General features: G+C 40.0%; 1 protein-coding gene across 1 annotated transcript in view; it reads right to left on the minus strand.

The window, feature by feature from the left end:
* The window catches only part of SEZ6L2 (seizure related 6 homolog like 2), a 616191-nt gene extending 602502 nt beyond the window's left edge, over positions 1-13689 (minus strand). Inside the window, exon 1 of the mRNA XM_044086316.1 lies at positions 13255-13689. Coding sequence (XP_043942251.1) covers positions 13255-13330 — 76 coding nt within the window. The 5' untranslated portion in view covers positions 13331-13689. The remainder of the gene's footprint in view (positions 1-13254) is intronic.
* Between the last annotated feature and the right edge of the window lie 4480 nt (positions 13690-18169).

The following is an 18169-nucleotide window of genomic DNA, read 5'->3' on the forward strand; positions in this document are numbered from 1 at the left end:
GTATAGCAGACCAGATCCTAAAACATTTTTTAGCTTATGGCTTAAGGCTTTTGTTATTAAACCAAGAGTTGGCATAGTCAAATCTTTGATGAAATAATTCCGTGCCAAAAGATGTTCTGAAAATTGCCTAGTCAGAGATGTTGCTAGGGTGGGGTGAAGGGGACACCCACCCCAGGTGCAAAGTGTTAGTGGACACATGAAATCAGTCTTCAGTGCATTACCAGAATTCAAAATGAATGCCAGTACTGCGTTTCTGACCATAACTGAAGCAATCTAGTTCTCTGTGTGTGTTAGAATCAAAGCAAACAGTATGCTGCACTTTAAAAGGAAAGAAGAGCTGTTTTACAGGTTCATTGGTAAGTACTAGGCTAGCTGCCCTTGCAGGTCATTTTAAGCCTAGTCAGTTTTCCATTTGGTGCTTGAATTAACCTGCCTCATTTGGTATTAGATTGTTCTTACCCATCCCGTGGTCAGTAATTATATATTACCCCTAGTGAGAATAACTGTGATCATACCGTTGATAATTTGAGGGTATCCATGCATGATATAAAACATTTAAGGGCTGTCTCTATACTTTAATAGTATAGGGGCATTCCTGGGATAAATTTCCTGCATCCCATCCATGCAGCCAAACTGTGCTTGAATATGGACACTGAGCTTTATGTAGACGGGGACTCTGTTCCAGAGCAGAAGAGTCCCTTGCAAGATAAACCCATCCTTCCAAATCATTTTTTTTATGTTTCAGAAGAGGTTTAGATCCCTAGGCTGAGTATTTCTGATGCCATTTGACTTGCTGATCAGTACTAGGTTGAAAGGATGCTTTATATGCCAGATACAGGTCACCCATACCTCTCAACTGTCCCTGATTTTCAGGGATGTCTCTGATTTTGACTCAGATTTTCACTCTGTCCCTCTTAATCCCTCCTAAAACTAGTGATGTTTGGAGGTAAGGTGGTGAATTACACTTAATGAATAATGACAATAATTAAGACTTAAAACCTTCTTTTACTTCAGAAAATGTGTATTAATTCATATGCTCTGATTCTGTCAATGTCTCAAGTTAATAGCACTAATATTTTAAAAGTGTCCCTGATTGTCCCTGATTTTTTTCTTGACTTGTCCCTGATTCTGTTGAAATTTGTCACCAATTGGTTGAGAGGTCTGAGGTCACCTCTTTGCAGTCTGTAGGATACCAAGTACAGTGGCAGGGGCTTTGAGTCAGTCCATGTATGACATATTTTTTTTTTTCAAATGAAAGTTGAGGGGGAATCAAAATGGGGGAGGGGGACAAAACTAGGTGCCAGATTAGCCAGCTACACCTCTGTGCCCATTTTTCGCTCATCCTCAAACTTAGATAACCATAAGCTTGGACCATTAGACTGGATATCAAAAGATGGGTGGAGCCCAATACTGAGCTCTGTAGGACACTGCTGTTACCATTTTTCAGTTCAAGGGAAGGCTCTGCAACTTTCACTACATGAATTCTGTTAGCCAATGACAATGTAGGGATTTACATGAAGTTTACTAGGCTTATCAATAATACCTGCTTGGGGGATTGTATCAAAAGCTTTGGCAAGGTCAGGATAGGCAGTGTTATTGAAATTACTGTTGTCTACAGCTTCAATGACATTTTTGATTCTACGATGAAACACCAACCTCCTGAAAGCCGAAGAGCCAAAAAGACAAAAGAAAAATCCCAAAACTCAGAAGGGTGAAAAAAATCAGTTTTAATTGTTTTTGCAGAAGAGCAAGTCCCTCACCCCCAACACTTATATACCAACTCGATGGTCACACCGATTTAAAGGTAGAAATCTCCCAAAATAAGTGAATCATTGCCACCACTCAGAAATTGCACAATGTTTCCTATTGAAACCAACACTTTTTATGTTTTTTTTTATATTTTTTTTCCCTTCGTGTTACTGACACTCAAGTAATTTCACCACAAGCAGCTGTAGTGGAGATGACTTTTTCAAAGTTAAGGAGATTAGGTTTTGCCCTTGCCACAGCTATACTGGCTTGTATCAGGGGACAGGAACACGTGTTTATTAATGAGTTTAGATATGATGAGGTCCGTACTAGTGAGATCAGTGGGTCTGTAATTAGCTGGATCAATGGTAGGGCAAGCCTGATGTAGTGGGAATCACAGTACTGCTCTCTGAACATCAGGTGTATAACCTGCGAAAAGGCTGAGAATAACAAAGCTTAGGTAGAGTCGCAGCCAGGTATATGTAGCACTAATACGTAGAAAACATTGTACATCATCAAGGCAATGAACTGCAATGAAACAAGAGCAAAATGCCAGTACACAAACCATAAACCAAGAAATCCATAAAAAACACAAAGCACTGACAACCCATTCAGTTTTATTTATTTCTCTATTTTTATTTACTTATTTGTGTTTGATTACTGGGATTGACCGACTGGGCCATGCAAGACCCCTTTTCAGTGCAGGCCTGGGAGAAAATCTCCACAAAATTATATATTCTAACAATAAAAATAAAAAAATGTACACAATTTGAAAGAAAATGTAATACAATACAACATGATAAAATTAATGACCTAACACAATGATTGTTTTTATGAGAAGGGAGAAAAAATAATTACAAAATCATCTAAGATACTTAGTCTGTAAAGAAAAGGTGGGGCTTTCTGATCTTCTGATACCCCATGTAAATGCACTGCCTACTTGGTCACTAAGAATCACATACTATTTAATAAAAATGCATTAAGTACGTAAAAACAGATGTGGTATTATGGTGGCAGAGAGACACCCCAGTGGAATAATTTTGTCTGTCTAAGATGAAAATCAATTTGTACAGCACCCGAAGGTTTTATATTACAATCAGGAAAGGCAGATACATGCAAGCATTTCATACTTACAGTTTGGCATGGGTAGATCTTGACCAAGAAATGACACCAATATGTGCAATAGCACAAGTAATTATTTTTACATTGCTGAAACCATTGGGCAAATCTGCCTTCTTTCTGTCTCTTCTCCAAACCTCCAAAAATTACTTATCCACTAAATTGATAATTGTTCATTTCTAGATTGTATACCATCATTATGATCAAACTTCTTTGAAACGATTTCATAAAATTTAATTTCTAGCCATTAATGATGCAGTAAACCATTCAATTACATAACACAAGGCAGTGGTTATCAAGACTGAACCTCATTTGCCAGGTCTGTAAATCAGGGCTCAAACTATTGCACTATGCTGTCTTGTAGCTTTCTAGTGCAATCAAACTACACCTCCAGTCTGCTGCAGTAACTTTTTCCTGGAGCCTTGATTCTAGAAGATGGGTGTTTTAACCATGCAGAAAAAGAGAAATCCTGCTTGGAGATAACTGAAATCCTTTGGCTAGAATACATGTTGTCCCACCCCCCCCACCTCCACCCCCACACATACACTATTTGCTAAGCTATATCACAAATGCATTGAAACTGAGTTATATCACATACATGACAAAATAGTCCGGGTCAGCACAAACTAGCAAACAAGATAATAAGCTGTGAATATAATACATCTTGGGTTTCAATGTGGTGCCGGAGGTAATAATGCTGCCACATTGTACCTAGTTTTATTGTCTGGTTCTTGGCAGGGATGTTCTCCTTACCAAGTTGGCACTTTCTCGTTCTATCTAAATGGGCTTTCACTTGGGGATCCACTTTCCTCTCACATCTCAAAGATATCTACTTGGATAGGAATGGACAATGTTCAAATTGCCTCTAGCTGGGAGTGCGGTGTGTTTGTCTGCATTTCCTGGGATGGTCTGGTTTCCCAGCTCAGCCTAAACCTTCTTTATCAGTATTGCTTCAGTCCAGCCCCCCATGACCCTGAAACAGATGGATGGATGGACAGATAGGTAGATGGATAGATTCATAGGTTCATAGGTAGGTACTAGGCTATCGGCCCAAGGGCCTAAGAAAGCTTAGCTAACAAGGTTCCCTGGCTTACGCCACCCAAGAAAGTTATTTTCCTGTGCCCCTGTCCAGCAGAGCCACAGAAGTGATCCCCGGGGTGTATTTCCTATTTCCCATCCACTCATCAAGATTTTTCTTGAAGAGTGCTATTGAGGAACTTTGCTTGACATAGATGGGTAGCTTGTTCCAGAGTATGGGAAGTCTCTGGACAGGAATCTATCCCTCCAGCATGTCCTGTTTATTGTGGTGACAAGGTTTAGGTCCCCAGAGCATGTAGCTCAGAGGGACTGGGATTTCCTTAGGTGTAGCATGTCCAACAGCTCTGGGTTTGACATAGCTTTATATGTTAAGCAGAGATCACCTCGGAGTAGGTGATATGCTACGGAGTAAAGTTTGAGTTTTTTGAGAAGATCAGTGTAGGGCATCTGTTTGAGGCCAGTAATCTTCTTTGTGAGGTACTTCTGTGGCCTTTCCAGCTGCTGCAGATGTCTTGTGAGGTACATTCCAAAAGGGGCATTCTACTCTATAATGGGTCTAATGAGTGTTGAGTAGAGGGGAACAATTACCTCTTTTTTCCTGGATGAGAACCCTTTTGTAATGAGGTGTGCCACGTAGAATGATTTCCTGACTACTGTAGTGATGTGATTATTAAAGGAGATACTACCGTCCACCTGGGTCACAAGGTCTCTTATCACACATCCGGTGTTAAGTAGACTGCTGTCTATGTGGTAGTTCATGGGTACAGAGTATTTACCAAAGGGGATGACAATGCACATTTTTGGCATTGAGCTTGAGGCCATGGCTCTGACACCAGGCATCTGTCTCAGTGAGGCCCTTCTGTAGGATATCCGCATCATTTGAGGACTCGACTATGGCTTCTAGTTTGCAGTCATCTGTGAACTTCATTAGCCAAAGGCCTTCTGTGTTAGCCTGTACTTCAGAGAAGTAGATACCAAACAGGAGAGGTCCCAGAACTGAACCCTGTGGTACTCCACTTGTCACTGGTTTGAAGTCAGATTTGGAGTCTACAACCTTTACAGTGTGGTTTCTGTCAGTGAGCCAGTTGGCAACCCATCTTGTGACGTAGGGATTTATACCTAGTTTAGTGAGTTTAGCTATAATTCCAGAATGGGGGATGGTGTTGAAAGCCTTGGCGAAGTCAAGATAGGCTGTGTGCACCACCTTACCCTCGTCTACGGCTTTGGTGACTGCCTCAATGAAGTTGATCAGGTTCAGGAGGCATGATCTGCCTTTCACAAACCCGAACTGGATGGGGTCCAGAGTTTGGAGGTTACTAATCTCTTTGCTTATGAGTTCCATGATAATACATTCCATGGCCTTACAGACCAGGCTCATCAGGCTAATAGGGTGATAGTTCCCGGGATCAGTAGTGGTTCCCCCTTTGTGGAGTGGGACAACTGTTGCTGTGCACTATTCAGTCGGCACAAAGCCTGATGTGAGGCTATGACTGAACATGGTGCTTAGGTGGTGAGCCAGTTCGTTTTGAAGTTTGTGTAAAATGCAGCCTGGGATGTTGTCCTGTCCCATGTTTTTACCTGCATAGTTGTGATTACAGGGACTGTGCATTCTTCCTGTATAGATATGGGCACTTTAGGGGGTGAGAAGGGGTTAAAGTTAGCACTGAACCTATCTGCCAGGATGTTGGCAATATCAGTTGGTTCTGTAATTTTCATGCCATTGTGCTGTAACTCAGAGCAGATCTGGGTGTTGCCATTGAGATTCTTGACATATCTATATAATGCTTTGTGGTTGTCCCTAGAATCAGTAGTGATTTTGTTTTCGTAGCTAGCTTTAGAGGATCTTATAAGGTATCTCAGCTTCTTACTGAGGCTGACCAGGGAGCTGCTCCACTCATGGGATTTTACTCTCTTTTGTAACAGTTTCTTCCTTCTGCTGTAGAGTTTGTTTAGGGCAGGGGACCACCAGATTGGCTTCCTTTTTTTTTGGAAGATACCATCTTGGTTATGTTTGGGATAGCACGATCCATGCACTTGTGTAAGCGCTTATAGAGTGCATTTGTGTAGGATTCAGCAGTCATAACTGTATTGTCCATGTGCATGGGTTTCATAAAGTTTGCCACTTCTGTCTTAAGAAGCATGAAGTTAGCTTTGGAGAAATTTTTTACCATTGTTTCCTTAATAGGGGGTGGGGGCAGGATATGGATATCTAGGGTGATTAGCTTATGGTCGGTTCTGACCAACGAGGAGTTGACTTCAGGTGTGGAACACCGGTCACTCATGTTGGTAATGACTAGGTCTAGATATTGTTGCCCTGGTAGGGGTATGGATAAGTTTATCCAGGGCATTGGAATTTATGAATTCCAAAAAGCATTGCGTGAAGGAGTTGGTACATGAGTAGTTTTCCCAGTTAATGGTGAGGTAGTTGAAATCACCCATTATTAGGGTGTTTGGTTGAACCTAATATTTTTCAGTATATCAAGAAAAGAGGAGTGGGAATCCTGGGGCATGGTGGGGGATCTGTAGCAAGCTACAATTTGGATTGCAGTTTTGCCCAGAGTTAGTTGCACTTGGATAACCTCGGATGCATTATGCTGAGCAACTAGCCTGGAAGTGTGGATATCCTTAATGAATATGGACACACCTCTGCCTTTGGTGTTCTAGTCCAGGTTAGATGGCTGAAAAGTGTGGTATGAGTTATAGCCTGGTAATGCAGGGGTGCTCTCTGGAGCCTTGAACCAGGTCTCAGTCACTGCACAAATATCGATGTTCTCCATTTTAAGGAGTGCCTCGAGGGACTGCATTTTGAGATTTAGACTTCTAGCATTGAGTCGCATTATCCTCAGTTTTTGCTTGCCTGTTCCTGTTACAGTGGTGAATTTGTCATTTGAACCTTGCCTAAAAAAGGCACTATAGGGGTGACAAGAGCCTTAGCCAGTATCCAGAATCCCAGGGGTGACAGGTGCAGGCCATCTCTGACAAAGCATTGTGGTCTGCCGACCATGTCTTCCCAGGCAGACAGATACTGGATCCCCTTAGAATGACACCAGAAGCTTAGCCAATTGTTGAAGTCAATCATTTTGTCCTTGTACTGCGGTGTCATTCTGGGCGATGGCAGGATGCTACTCAGGGCTAGGGTCATACCTGCCTGGGCTACAAGATTGGAGACCTCTTCCATGTCTCTTTTTATGTAGTCCAGGGAGATATGTTTTGGGTCATTCACACCAACATGGATAATGACAGAGTCATATTTGTACTTGTTGTGGAGTGACCTGAGTGCGTGGGTTATGTGGCAGATCCTGGCACACGACAGGCAGCTGACAGTAATTTTCTCCTTGTTTAGCCTGGTGAGTGGGACATCAGTGTGCCTTACTATAGAGTTACCTCTGACTAGTGTGTTGGGTACATTGTTTTGCCTTATGAGCTGTGGTTAAGTGGCACACTGAGTCTGTGGGCTATGTGTCATTTGGGTTGTGTTGGAGGGTGGAGGTTGCTTGCATTTCTGCTTTGGAGGGCTCTGTTGCTTGAGCAGATTATTATTGAGAGCTCCTGTGAATGTTTTTGTGTTTCTATGTGTGGATTTTGGTGGTGTAGGTTTAGTGGGACTATGTGATAAGTGTGGTGTGGTGTAAGTGTTTACCTTCTCCTCTTGACTGTCAAGTTCAGTCTTGGTTGGAGAGAGCTTTACCTCCAGTTTGGCTAGATAAGTGCACCTCTCACAGGTTGTAGTGTTGGGTGGTAGGAGGAGAGGGTTGTCTGTGTACATGAGGCAATTGCTGCATTGCCCCAAGATGCCCAGATTCATCAGATAGACAGGAGAGAACACTGGGAGCTGACCCTTGGACATGCCTGAATAAAAAACTATTTTCCTCTATACAAGTGAGGGAAGTGAGTACAAACGCTGTTTTTCTCTAAGCAAGTGAGGAAAGTAAGTACAAAAACTGTGTTCCTCTAGGTAATGAGGAAGGTTGAGTGCTGTAGTAATTTGTAGCTTATTTAGTGCTTACAACAAGTTCTGAACAAGTGCTGAGCACGAATAAGCAAATTCAAGTGCTAAAACTAAGAATCTGTATCTGAACTAGACTAGTTACTAGTGCAAATGCTGGATTTTAAATCAGAAAGTTGCGAGAGATGGAAAAATTGCCCATACTGCCAATAACTACAATTTCTGGGCCAGAGACCACTCCTTATGTGGTAGATAGGTTACCTAGTGCTTATCACTCCCACTGATAAGCTAGAAGGCTTCCCTCCAACACAGAAAGGCTTGGAGGGCTCAGGAGCTTACAAACAGTCCTGGATACAGCAAATCTGTATCTGGACTAGACTAGTTACAAGAAGGGGGGAAAACAAGTGCAAATGAGGGCTTTTAAAACAGGAAGTTGAGAGAGATGGAAAAACTGTCCAAACGGCCAATAACTACAATTTCTGGGCATTCTCCGGACATGTATTCCAATACAGTGAACAGCCCTTGCATAGTAGTTGCATTTGAGTTTATCATTCATCACAAGCTCTCATATGAAAACTAATTGCCCTGCTAGCAGGCCTTACCCAATTATTAGTGATCTAATAAAGCTCAGGTCATAGTAGCATAATCCCTTATTGACCGGTTGCATATCATGCCAAAGTTCTACTTTTTAACCTGTATTTCTTACCGTAATAATGCCTGTGTTGCATTATGAGTAAGGAACTATTGCAGCATCCAAAAACAACAAGTAAAAGTAGCAGTAATAAAATCTGTATAACGTGCTAATAACATGAAAGAAGACTGGGAGTATTTTAGAACATTGCTGTACCATTTCTTAAAGGGATATGTTGCTGGTTAAGCCATGGTTTCCAGCATTAGTTTACTTGGGAGAAATCTGTACTTCCTAAAGTCAGAACAGGACAGGACATGGTTTTATGCATATGGAATGTGCAAAAGAAGAGATAAGACTTTACTACTCCTAGATCTAACATCTTTTTTTTTCACAAAAGGATGCAGCTGTCTTAATACATGGTTGCTATTTACTACAGGCTGGGAATGGATGTCAAATGCAAAAGGCATACGGATTAGTAGACACAACTACCACTGCATTCTCCAAACAGTTGTATGGAAAAGTAAACAAAGGATCCCATGCAGAAAATAATCAAGTTCTTTTTGTAGTGCTGATGAAAAAGCTTATAAACAAATGTTGCTAGCATGTTCCATCCTTTATATATTTATTTATTTATTTATTACAGTTTGATAACTGTAGGTAAGCTGGTCAGAAAAATCATTTCAGTCACAACCTGGCAACAAAGTAACAACACGAACTTTGTGTCAGTAAAGTTATTATTATTAAACATTATTAGGCTGCCATTTACACAACAAACTGCACAGCATCCATTTGTTGTACTTCACATACACAAATGACTTGCTGATCATACACACCTAGACTTACTTAGCATAACACATATACAAATGAGCTTTAATGAGTATACACAATTAGTATAATATACATTTGGATGTGCTTAGCACTGTTCTCCCTATTGCTTTTCTTGCTATATGTTATGACTAACTTTTTCTGCACCATCAGCTTGGCTCCTATATTGTTTTAATTTATTGTCCAGTGTATGTTATGTGTATATTCATATTCTGTAATCTAAAATGTAACTGTTGACTCCATTTTAACTATGTCACAATGTTTTATTTTTTTTATTTATTTATTGTATGATCATTTTTTGTTTGTTTGTTTTTTGTTTTTTTTTGTTTGTTTTGTTTTTTTTTTTTTTGGATTTGTGCACTCTTCTGGTAAACAGATTTAAATAAACACATACATCTAAGTAAAGGCAAAAGAAGAACATGGGCCATTAAAAACAAAGTTTTACCTTGCACAGAGAACTTGAAATAGAAAAGGAAAAAGATTGGATACCAAGAAACGTGCTGTCATTGTGCTTTGGTCCTGCATCACAAGGGTTTAGCAAAATGGTGGAAAAGTGACAGAAAGAAAAAATATACAAAATGAGAATTTGGGGGGAGACACATTTTACTTTTATTTATTTATTTTACAGAAAGGTGGCGAGTGATTGGAATGGATTCATTGAAGCACAATAAGCTCAAAATCAGTAACAGTTTGAGAATACAAAATGCAAATACAGGTAAGTTACTGAAGGTTGCTAAAATAACTACTGCCTAACAATAATTAACTGATTGTTCAACAGGTAGGGAAATCGGCAAACTGAGTGGACTAAATGGTCCTTATCTCCTTAAATGGTTTTATTTGCAGACTCCAGTGGTGAACAGGATGTGATGCTGACTATGATGTGGTCAAGTTGGGATTTTTGAAGTTGACCTGACTCCTAACCTGGCATCTGTGAGAGGTATACCGGCCTTCATATCTCAAGCAAGGGACCAAGGTTTTCTCTTGTAACGGCATCCTCCAATGGAGACCAGAAAAAAATTGCTTCTGGCACATTGATTAGTGGCTATGACTGTGTGAGATAGTGCTTTGTCATATGGAACTGCGCCCTATGTACAGTACGCACTCAGCATGAAGGACTACCCTGGGACCAGGGGCCACAAAAATAAAAACATCACTGTAAGCTATGAAAAGCATCCACCCGATGTTCAACTCACACTTACTGCTATTATAGTAATACATGTTGATACCAAAAAGCCTAATCCTCCCTGAAAAGCATGGTGTCTCTGTTGGGGTGACATGCAGTGTTATTTCAAGTATAACAGAGCAAACAAAACTTTTAAGTTAAGCACCAGAATAGCTAGAAGCTTTTTTGGGGGGCGGGGGATCTATTTTCTATTAGCAACAGTTTTCTTGTTATAATAACTGGGTAAGACACATATGCCTACACATGGGGTTACACAAGTGCTTTGGGTCTGCTAAATGACCTAGACTGACACAGCATTCAGTTGTGGCTGTGAAAAGCAAAGTAGAGTCTACAGGATGTACCTGGTTTACAACTGGCCACCCAAATTAGGTGTTTGCAAATGGCTACCTAAATTAGAATGATATATTACCAGCCATTAAATGCTGCTGGGCTACAAGGTGGATGATTTGAAATATGTGGGAGGTAATTATGAGACCCTTACATGAAAGAAAGTCAGCTCTGTGTGCAGTAACTCATGAGGCTACTCTCTTCGATACATTTCTTCACCAGCTAAGCCCACAATGTGCATGTGCCTTTTTTAAAGCATCTCAGGGGCCCTGTTTAATTACATTATTTGCTCAAAGTCACACAATTTTGCATGTGGAGATCAGGGAAATACACCCCTGACAACAGTATGAAGCCCATTAACAAGTCATAGCTTTAACCTTCTGTTCTAAACCACCAGAGCCATTTTCTGCCACATAGTAACAGTGTCAGAGAGTCAAAAGCAGTGACACATTAGGCATGGTGAATTGTAGGAAAAGACAGACTCACACCATATCCAATGGATTTTGCCAGTATCTAGTTGCATTTAGTAAGGTATCTGCTTACAATCAGAAGTGAGGGTGCTCACTGAAAAGTAAATTGGTGCATTCTATAAGGAAAAAAAAAACACTTATCACGACACATTTCTAGTCCATTCGAGTCACTATTGTTATACTTTGTTCTGGTCATTGTGTTTGCTCCTGCTGGTTATTATGTTTTAACGCCTCATTATTTTAAGGAATTGTAATATACTTTGAATATCATGCTTTAATGCCTAATTATTGTAGAGTATTTAATATACTTTATCATTGTGTACAGTGCTGTTATACACTTTATTATTTTCATTATATAGGGCATCACAATGGTCCAGAAGTTGCCATTACTGCCTCACACCACTTGGTACCTGTTTCATTTTTAGTCTAGGTTGCATTTTGTGTAAATACTTCATATCCTTCCTGTATCTAAATTGTTTTTAGTCAGGGTTACTGAGTTCTTCCAACATCCCAGTAACACCCTGATACATGAACTGGCAATCCTCCTGACTACTTGCTATAAAGAACTGGTTCTCTGCTATTACTTCCATTGCTTGCTGAAATAGGATCTGGTTCCTTGACTCTGAACTCGATAAGAAGGGTACTAGAAAATGAATGAATGAATGAATGAATGAATGAATGAATAAAGTGTTATTGTTGTAAACCTCTGTTAACTTCACACTTTTTCCAATGAAAATTCCCTTTGGTAAAGTATTAGCAACCTCTTCATGCTGTTTCCTGTCGCCCCAAGAGTAACTGAACCATACTGACAATCACTCTCACCTATTCTTAATCCACATTGCCAAGTTCATTATTCTCTCTGTCTCTCTCTTTCTATATAGATGTGAATTATGGGAAAATGCAAAGCAAGGGGCTATATAATTGAATTAAATAAAGCTGTAGTCTATGACTCGGCTCTTACAGATGTCTACAGTAACTAGGTAACATTGACTAGACCAAATCCAGTATAGACCACTGCCCCCAACCATCTGTTATGGGCACCATTCTCAACTGATACTGGCTTGCACTCTCCATTATTAACAATCTGATCATGTAACTTGTCTGAGGCGAGTTCCTGATCCTGTTTATTTGTATGCTCAAGCTACATTATTTATCATTTATCTTTTTGGAAGGTTATGGGGTGTTTCAATGCATGTACAACCAGAGGTTGTGTGGAAATGTTCAGATGACAGAGCTTAACTGTTTTACTCCAATATTTCCGTGTAGCCTCCTTGTATCATTTACACACACACACACACACACACACACACACACACACACACACACCACACACACGTGGTAATTTAGATATCAAGAACTGTCTCAGTAAAACATTAAAATAAAAATTGGTGAAGGGTGCCGATAGGAAGGAGGATGAATGAAATATCGCCATAGTAAATGGAGGAAGGGGTGCTTGTTGTGGGGAGATGGAGATGGGGAATGGTAAAGTCCAAATCACACATACTGTACATTTCCTTGTGAGAGTGGTTAAAGCCTGCACCTAAAAACAAAATAATCTGATGTGCACTGTCCATCACTGCCAGCATCTGTGCCCACTGTTACCTCCCAAGAGGCTGGAATCGAACCTATGTAGATCTGCATAGCAGCACAGTTAACAATAAAAACAATAATTACCTTACAAAGCAAATCATCTACGCCAATGGCCTGAAAATCTGGTGTGTGTGTGTGTGTGTGTGTGTGTGTGTGTGTGTGTGTGTGTGTGTGTGTGTGTGTTCATTTTTTACCCCTAGTCCAGTTCCTCGCTTACGGAAAAAATAAATAAATAAATACACACATTCAGAATGCAGTACATTTAATAAACGAAACACAATGTTTACCACATTTTCTTCCAGCTGATCATACTACCATCTTCCATCCTCCCTTTAACACCCTTTACATTACAATCGCAGCATCACCCCAAGCTCCTTACCTTGAATCCACGCCAGTGACCAGGACGCCACAAGCAGCACCCAAATGGCACGTCTCTGCTCCCTGCAGCCGGCCATGGCACCTGAAGACTTGTGTTTTTTCCCACCCCTTAAAATATGTATACACTGCCCCCTTTTTTCTTTCACGTAGGAGTCTTCCTGCAATGAGAAGCGATGGATCGCTCAGGCTTTCAAAACGCCCGTCTTCAGCACTCCCGGGTGCGTTTCTTTCTTGCTGATGGAGAGAATACTAGTTCTCGAACAACATTTAAAAAAATACAAAAAAGGAAAGAAAAGAAGCAAGTGAAAAGCAGAATGGCTCTTTGTTTTGCAGGTCCGATCCTATTCAGAGATGCGCCGTCATGGGTCCCAGAAATGAAGACTGTTTTGATTGAAAGATCAAGGTGCTGTTACGTCAGTTCCTGAAGCTCTTTTTTTATACCAATAGTGGTGGGGTGGTATAGGTTGCAAATGTTAGAAAAAAACCCGTTCACTGTTTTACTCCATGCACAGTCAAAGCTACAACGACAGGTCAGCTCTCATCTCTCACCACTTAACATTGTTTTTTTGTTTTGTTTTGTTTTTGTTTTAATACTGGGCATCTTTATTTTAGTTATGGCATTGGTTTACAATTCCTACCAATATGACACATGTATTTAACTCCCAAAAGAATATAGTGCAGAACCTGTTTTCTGCAAGATTCAAACAAAAATAGCATGCTGTTGTTTGTAGGAGAATCAGCCCGACAGCAAGGATGCCCACGAGGGAAAAAGAAATAAAAGTGGTTGATTTCTTTTGGAAATATTTAATCGTTGTCAATGCTTGTTTCCCCAAGAATGATGATTACTGGTACTGTGCAGTTTATTTACTTGTTAACATAGCTAGTTCTCCGCTGTCCCTGATCTTCCATACAGACCTCTCAACCTCTTAGCACAGGAAATATGGACAAAGCCTAAAATAATGGGGTGACAAAGGCCCAAAAACAGGGACAGATTGTAAATATTACTCTGACAAACTTAGAAAGTCGCTGGAATAACAGGAGTTGTATTAACATACATTTTATGAAGGATATGAAGCCCAAAATTCAAATGTATGTCATTATTTAGTGGCTTCATTCCACAGTGATTTGCAAGAAGACCACGTGTTACACGGAACAGAGCAAAAATACAAGTTAAAAATCTGGACATTCTGCGAAGATCTGGACGGTTGAGAAGTATACTTGCACAACGTCATTGATTCTGGTTCTACTTCACATTTTTTGTTTCCTTTTTAATGTGTGTTGTTCTGGCAAATCATGGAAGATGCTAGATATTCAAGCTCCAGACTTCTAATTCTTCCTAAATTCATACACATAGTGCTATTCTACTAATGTTCTATGTCAATAAGAACAGTATTTAAGGATTCTTCCTGCTCTGAGGCCTATAGCTCTCACTATTTTCGGCTTTATGACTGATTCCTGAGCTAAGAACTTGAGAGATTTGTTTGCTAATGTTTAGTTTTATTTATCCGCTCTTATTCTGAAATAAACAGCTTTCTTGTAGGATGTTAGGACTGCATTAAGGGACCAAAATAAACTGCACTTTCCCATTCCCAAGACCCTCTGATACAAACGGGAATGTATCCAAGAGACGCGCTCACTTCGCAGCATCTCTCGGTCTGTTTCCATAGCGCCGCCGCTGCAGCATCAGCACCAAGCCCCATGGGGCGGCTCCTCGGGAAGCTGCAGCGCGCAACCTCTCCCTGGTACTTACAGATTGGCTGGCTATAGATGGAGGGTGTGGTTTCAGGGACCAACGCTTTTCATAATATGTCGACGTTGTGTTCAACATAGTCTACTGTAGGCCGCGCCTGTGATTACTGTTTATTCTGTTTTTTTGTTGGAAGTCCCTGGTAGTAGCCTTGGAAGATATACTGCACCCCCTCCCCCCGCTCTCGAGTCCGACAAATATATGTTTAAAAGTCTTTCTTATTTGCTACGTACAGTGTTGATAATATAATTTGCCTTTAGGTTGTATGATAATTCATGCTTTAATTAAAACATGGACTGCAGACCGTCACATTATTTTTGCGGGAGCTACCTTCCACTAACCTGCGTGTCTTTTAAACATTTTACCACCGAAGCTTAGACAAGTCGTTTTTTAAAAGAAAGTGACTGACACGTTAGAAAGACGCTTTAAACAGTGAAAGTCAAGAATATGTAAAGCACTGTACAAACACTGTTGGGTAACAGCATCCACCGCCAGAAAGAAAGCAGGCTCTGAATGGGCAAAACAGTTATTTATCTGCCATCATTTTTTTTCTGGTTTTGCTCAATGCTTCATTATGGTGAAGCATATAGAGGAATTGGTGAAAATGTTAGGGAACAGAAGAGTGTTGTATGGTCGGATATGCGCTTCGCTGAGGTCTTGATGGACATAATACAAAGACAACGGAAATTGAAAAGAATGAATGACACCAGTTAGGGGTCAAGCATAGTTGTCAAGAGAAGCCACTCTAATAACTGACCAGAAAAGGCTAGCAGCAAAGATTTAGATTAGAAGTTTTTAAAGTGCTAAGTGTTGCAACTAGCAAATAGTAACGTCTGGGGCTGTCAGTTAAAACAACAGTGAATGAATCACCTGGAAGAGAACAAGAAATCTGCACCCAGTGCCATCAGTATTCTTGGGTTCATTTCTAGGGCATAGACTCCAGGGGCAGGCAAGCAATCCCCCCACTTAGTCACTAGTAAGAACTCAGCTGGAGCATTGTGTCCAGTTCTGGTGGCCATATATGGAGAATTAAATAACATTGCTATGGGGGGTTCAAAAGAAATGAGTCTCTATGGTCAAAAGAATGGACCGAAAGACATTTCAGTAGAGAGTGGATAAGCTTCAAGTGTACTCCCTTGAGGAAAGAAGGGGTGGAGAAACTAAATTGGGAACATAAGACCATCCAAAAGCACAGAAAGAATCTGAACTTAAAAAAGAATGGACTGGTGGAGACACTGACATCTACCACTCTTTTTCCCATTTTGTTCATGGAGTTGGATTGTTACATCACCAGTGACCATTACTTAGAGCCAATGTTCTTAGTGCTAGGTGGCTAACATTATTACAAAATTGTGGGGGGTCAAACTTTAGCTTGTGTATAAGGAAATATTATTTCACAGAAAGGCTGGTGGACAAATGGAGTGCCATCCCTAAACAGGCAGCACAGAATTAATAAATAGAGGCATTTAAAAGTTGTGAGATTATGTGAAGAAATGGTAGGAGCAGTGGAAAGGGCAGCTGTAATAACTGGGCAGATTAAGCATATTGTTTGTCTTCTGCTGACATTAGTGTTATGTATGTATATATAGTGAGATGGTCAAGGCTTAAGGAGGGCTAGATGACTCACCTATTTTATATCTCACATCTCAAATAAGGGAATATTATATGTGTAATCAGGGTGCTGTTTGCAGTACTAACTAAATATGTAATGCCACATTTCTTTTGCAAAACATTTATGTGTTTTTGCCATAATTTTTATTTAGTGTGTAATACTGAGTTGTACAAGAACCCCATTAACTCACATCCTTTAATTAATTCATGCACTTCCAGTATCTGTAAATATTCACTTCTTACTGTACAATGAGACCCCTTGTGTTTTGCACAGGACAATATGAGTTCACATGTTGCTGTTTTTACTTCTTTCCTAATTATGTCATTTCTAATACTTCTATACCATATTCAGAACAAGCAAACACTGTCTTATCATTTAAACTGAGCATGATTTCCATGTTTCTCTTCTTTTCAACATTAAACGTCTCTTTATACTTCCCAGAACCCCCTCTGCCATAGGAACAAAACCATCCTTTTCATAATTGTCAGTGGACATTAGAAACACTGTCACTCATTCAATTATTTGAAGTCTTGTCATTCCAAATCTGCAGGTCTGCAAGGGTCAGTACTATAGCCAGACTAGTTCAGTGCATTTATAAGTGACCTTGATTTTGTGGTCCTGCAGTATATGTCAGGAGATTAATGCTATAAGCTGCTAATGAGTTTAATCCTGTGGTTTTGGATTTGAGTCATTCTCCAGTTGCATACCTTGTGACTCTCTTCAAGTCACTTAACCAAACCAGTGTTCCAAGTTCATACCTGAAAAGAGGGTCTTGTGCCCAGTGAGGCTAAAATTTAACAAAGAAATAAACTAAAATAAAAATATGCAATGGAGTTAATACAAAATGTGTAGGAAAATGAGAATAGCATTAGAAAACGGGAGGAGATCTAAAACAGGGTAGTTTAAGATTCCTCCAAAATAATGCACTCAGGAAGGGAGTACAATGTTTGGCGATGGTATTAGTAGCAAAATAAATAAGGAGTAGCAGGCTAGTGATATGTGATAAAGCAGCAAGGAAGGCTGATGGAATACTGGAATGTAGTGGTGTATAAAATGATCTGGTGTGTTAAAGTCCTCGTGGCTATAAATAGTGGATTCAAATAAGTGACTAAACAACTACAGGAAGAAAAACATAATAGAAAAAAAGAAAGTTATTATCCCTCTTTATAGACATTTGTTAGGACTCCATCTGGAGTAGTGTGTGAATTTCTGGAGAACTCCTCACTGTAGTGATAAATAGTTTCAAGAAGGTCAACAAATATGATGCATGATCTTCATTAGAAAACAAACTTAACGTGTATGGTCTTGAAGAAAGGGCACAGGATAGCATGAAGAAACTTATATCAAGGTAATTCATAAAGTCTACTTAGGGATACTTTTCAAGAAAGATATGTATAAGAAGAAAAGGAGGCCATGATCTGGGGATAAAAAGATGGGTGGCTCAGGAAAAATATGAGGACATTATTTCACAGAAGGGATTGTAGATGACTGGAAGTACCTTCTAAAACAGGCAGAAGGGTCAGAAATAGTCAATAAATTCAAGAATATATGAGACAG

This window comes from Protopterus annectens, chromosome 10.part0 (genome assembly GCF_019279795.1).
Source record: "Protopterus annectens isolate FY-2018-M chromosome 10.part0, PAN1.0, whole genome shotgun sequence".
In the NCBI taxonomy this organism is placed as follows: Eukaryota; Metazoa; Chordata; order Ceratodontiformes; family Protopteridae; genus Protopterus; species Protopterus annectens.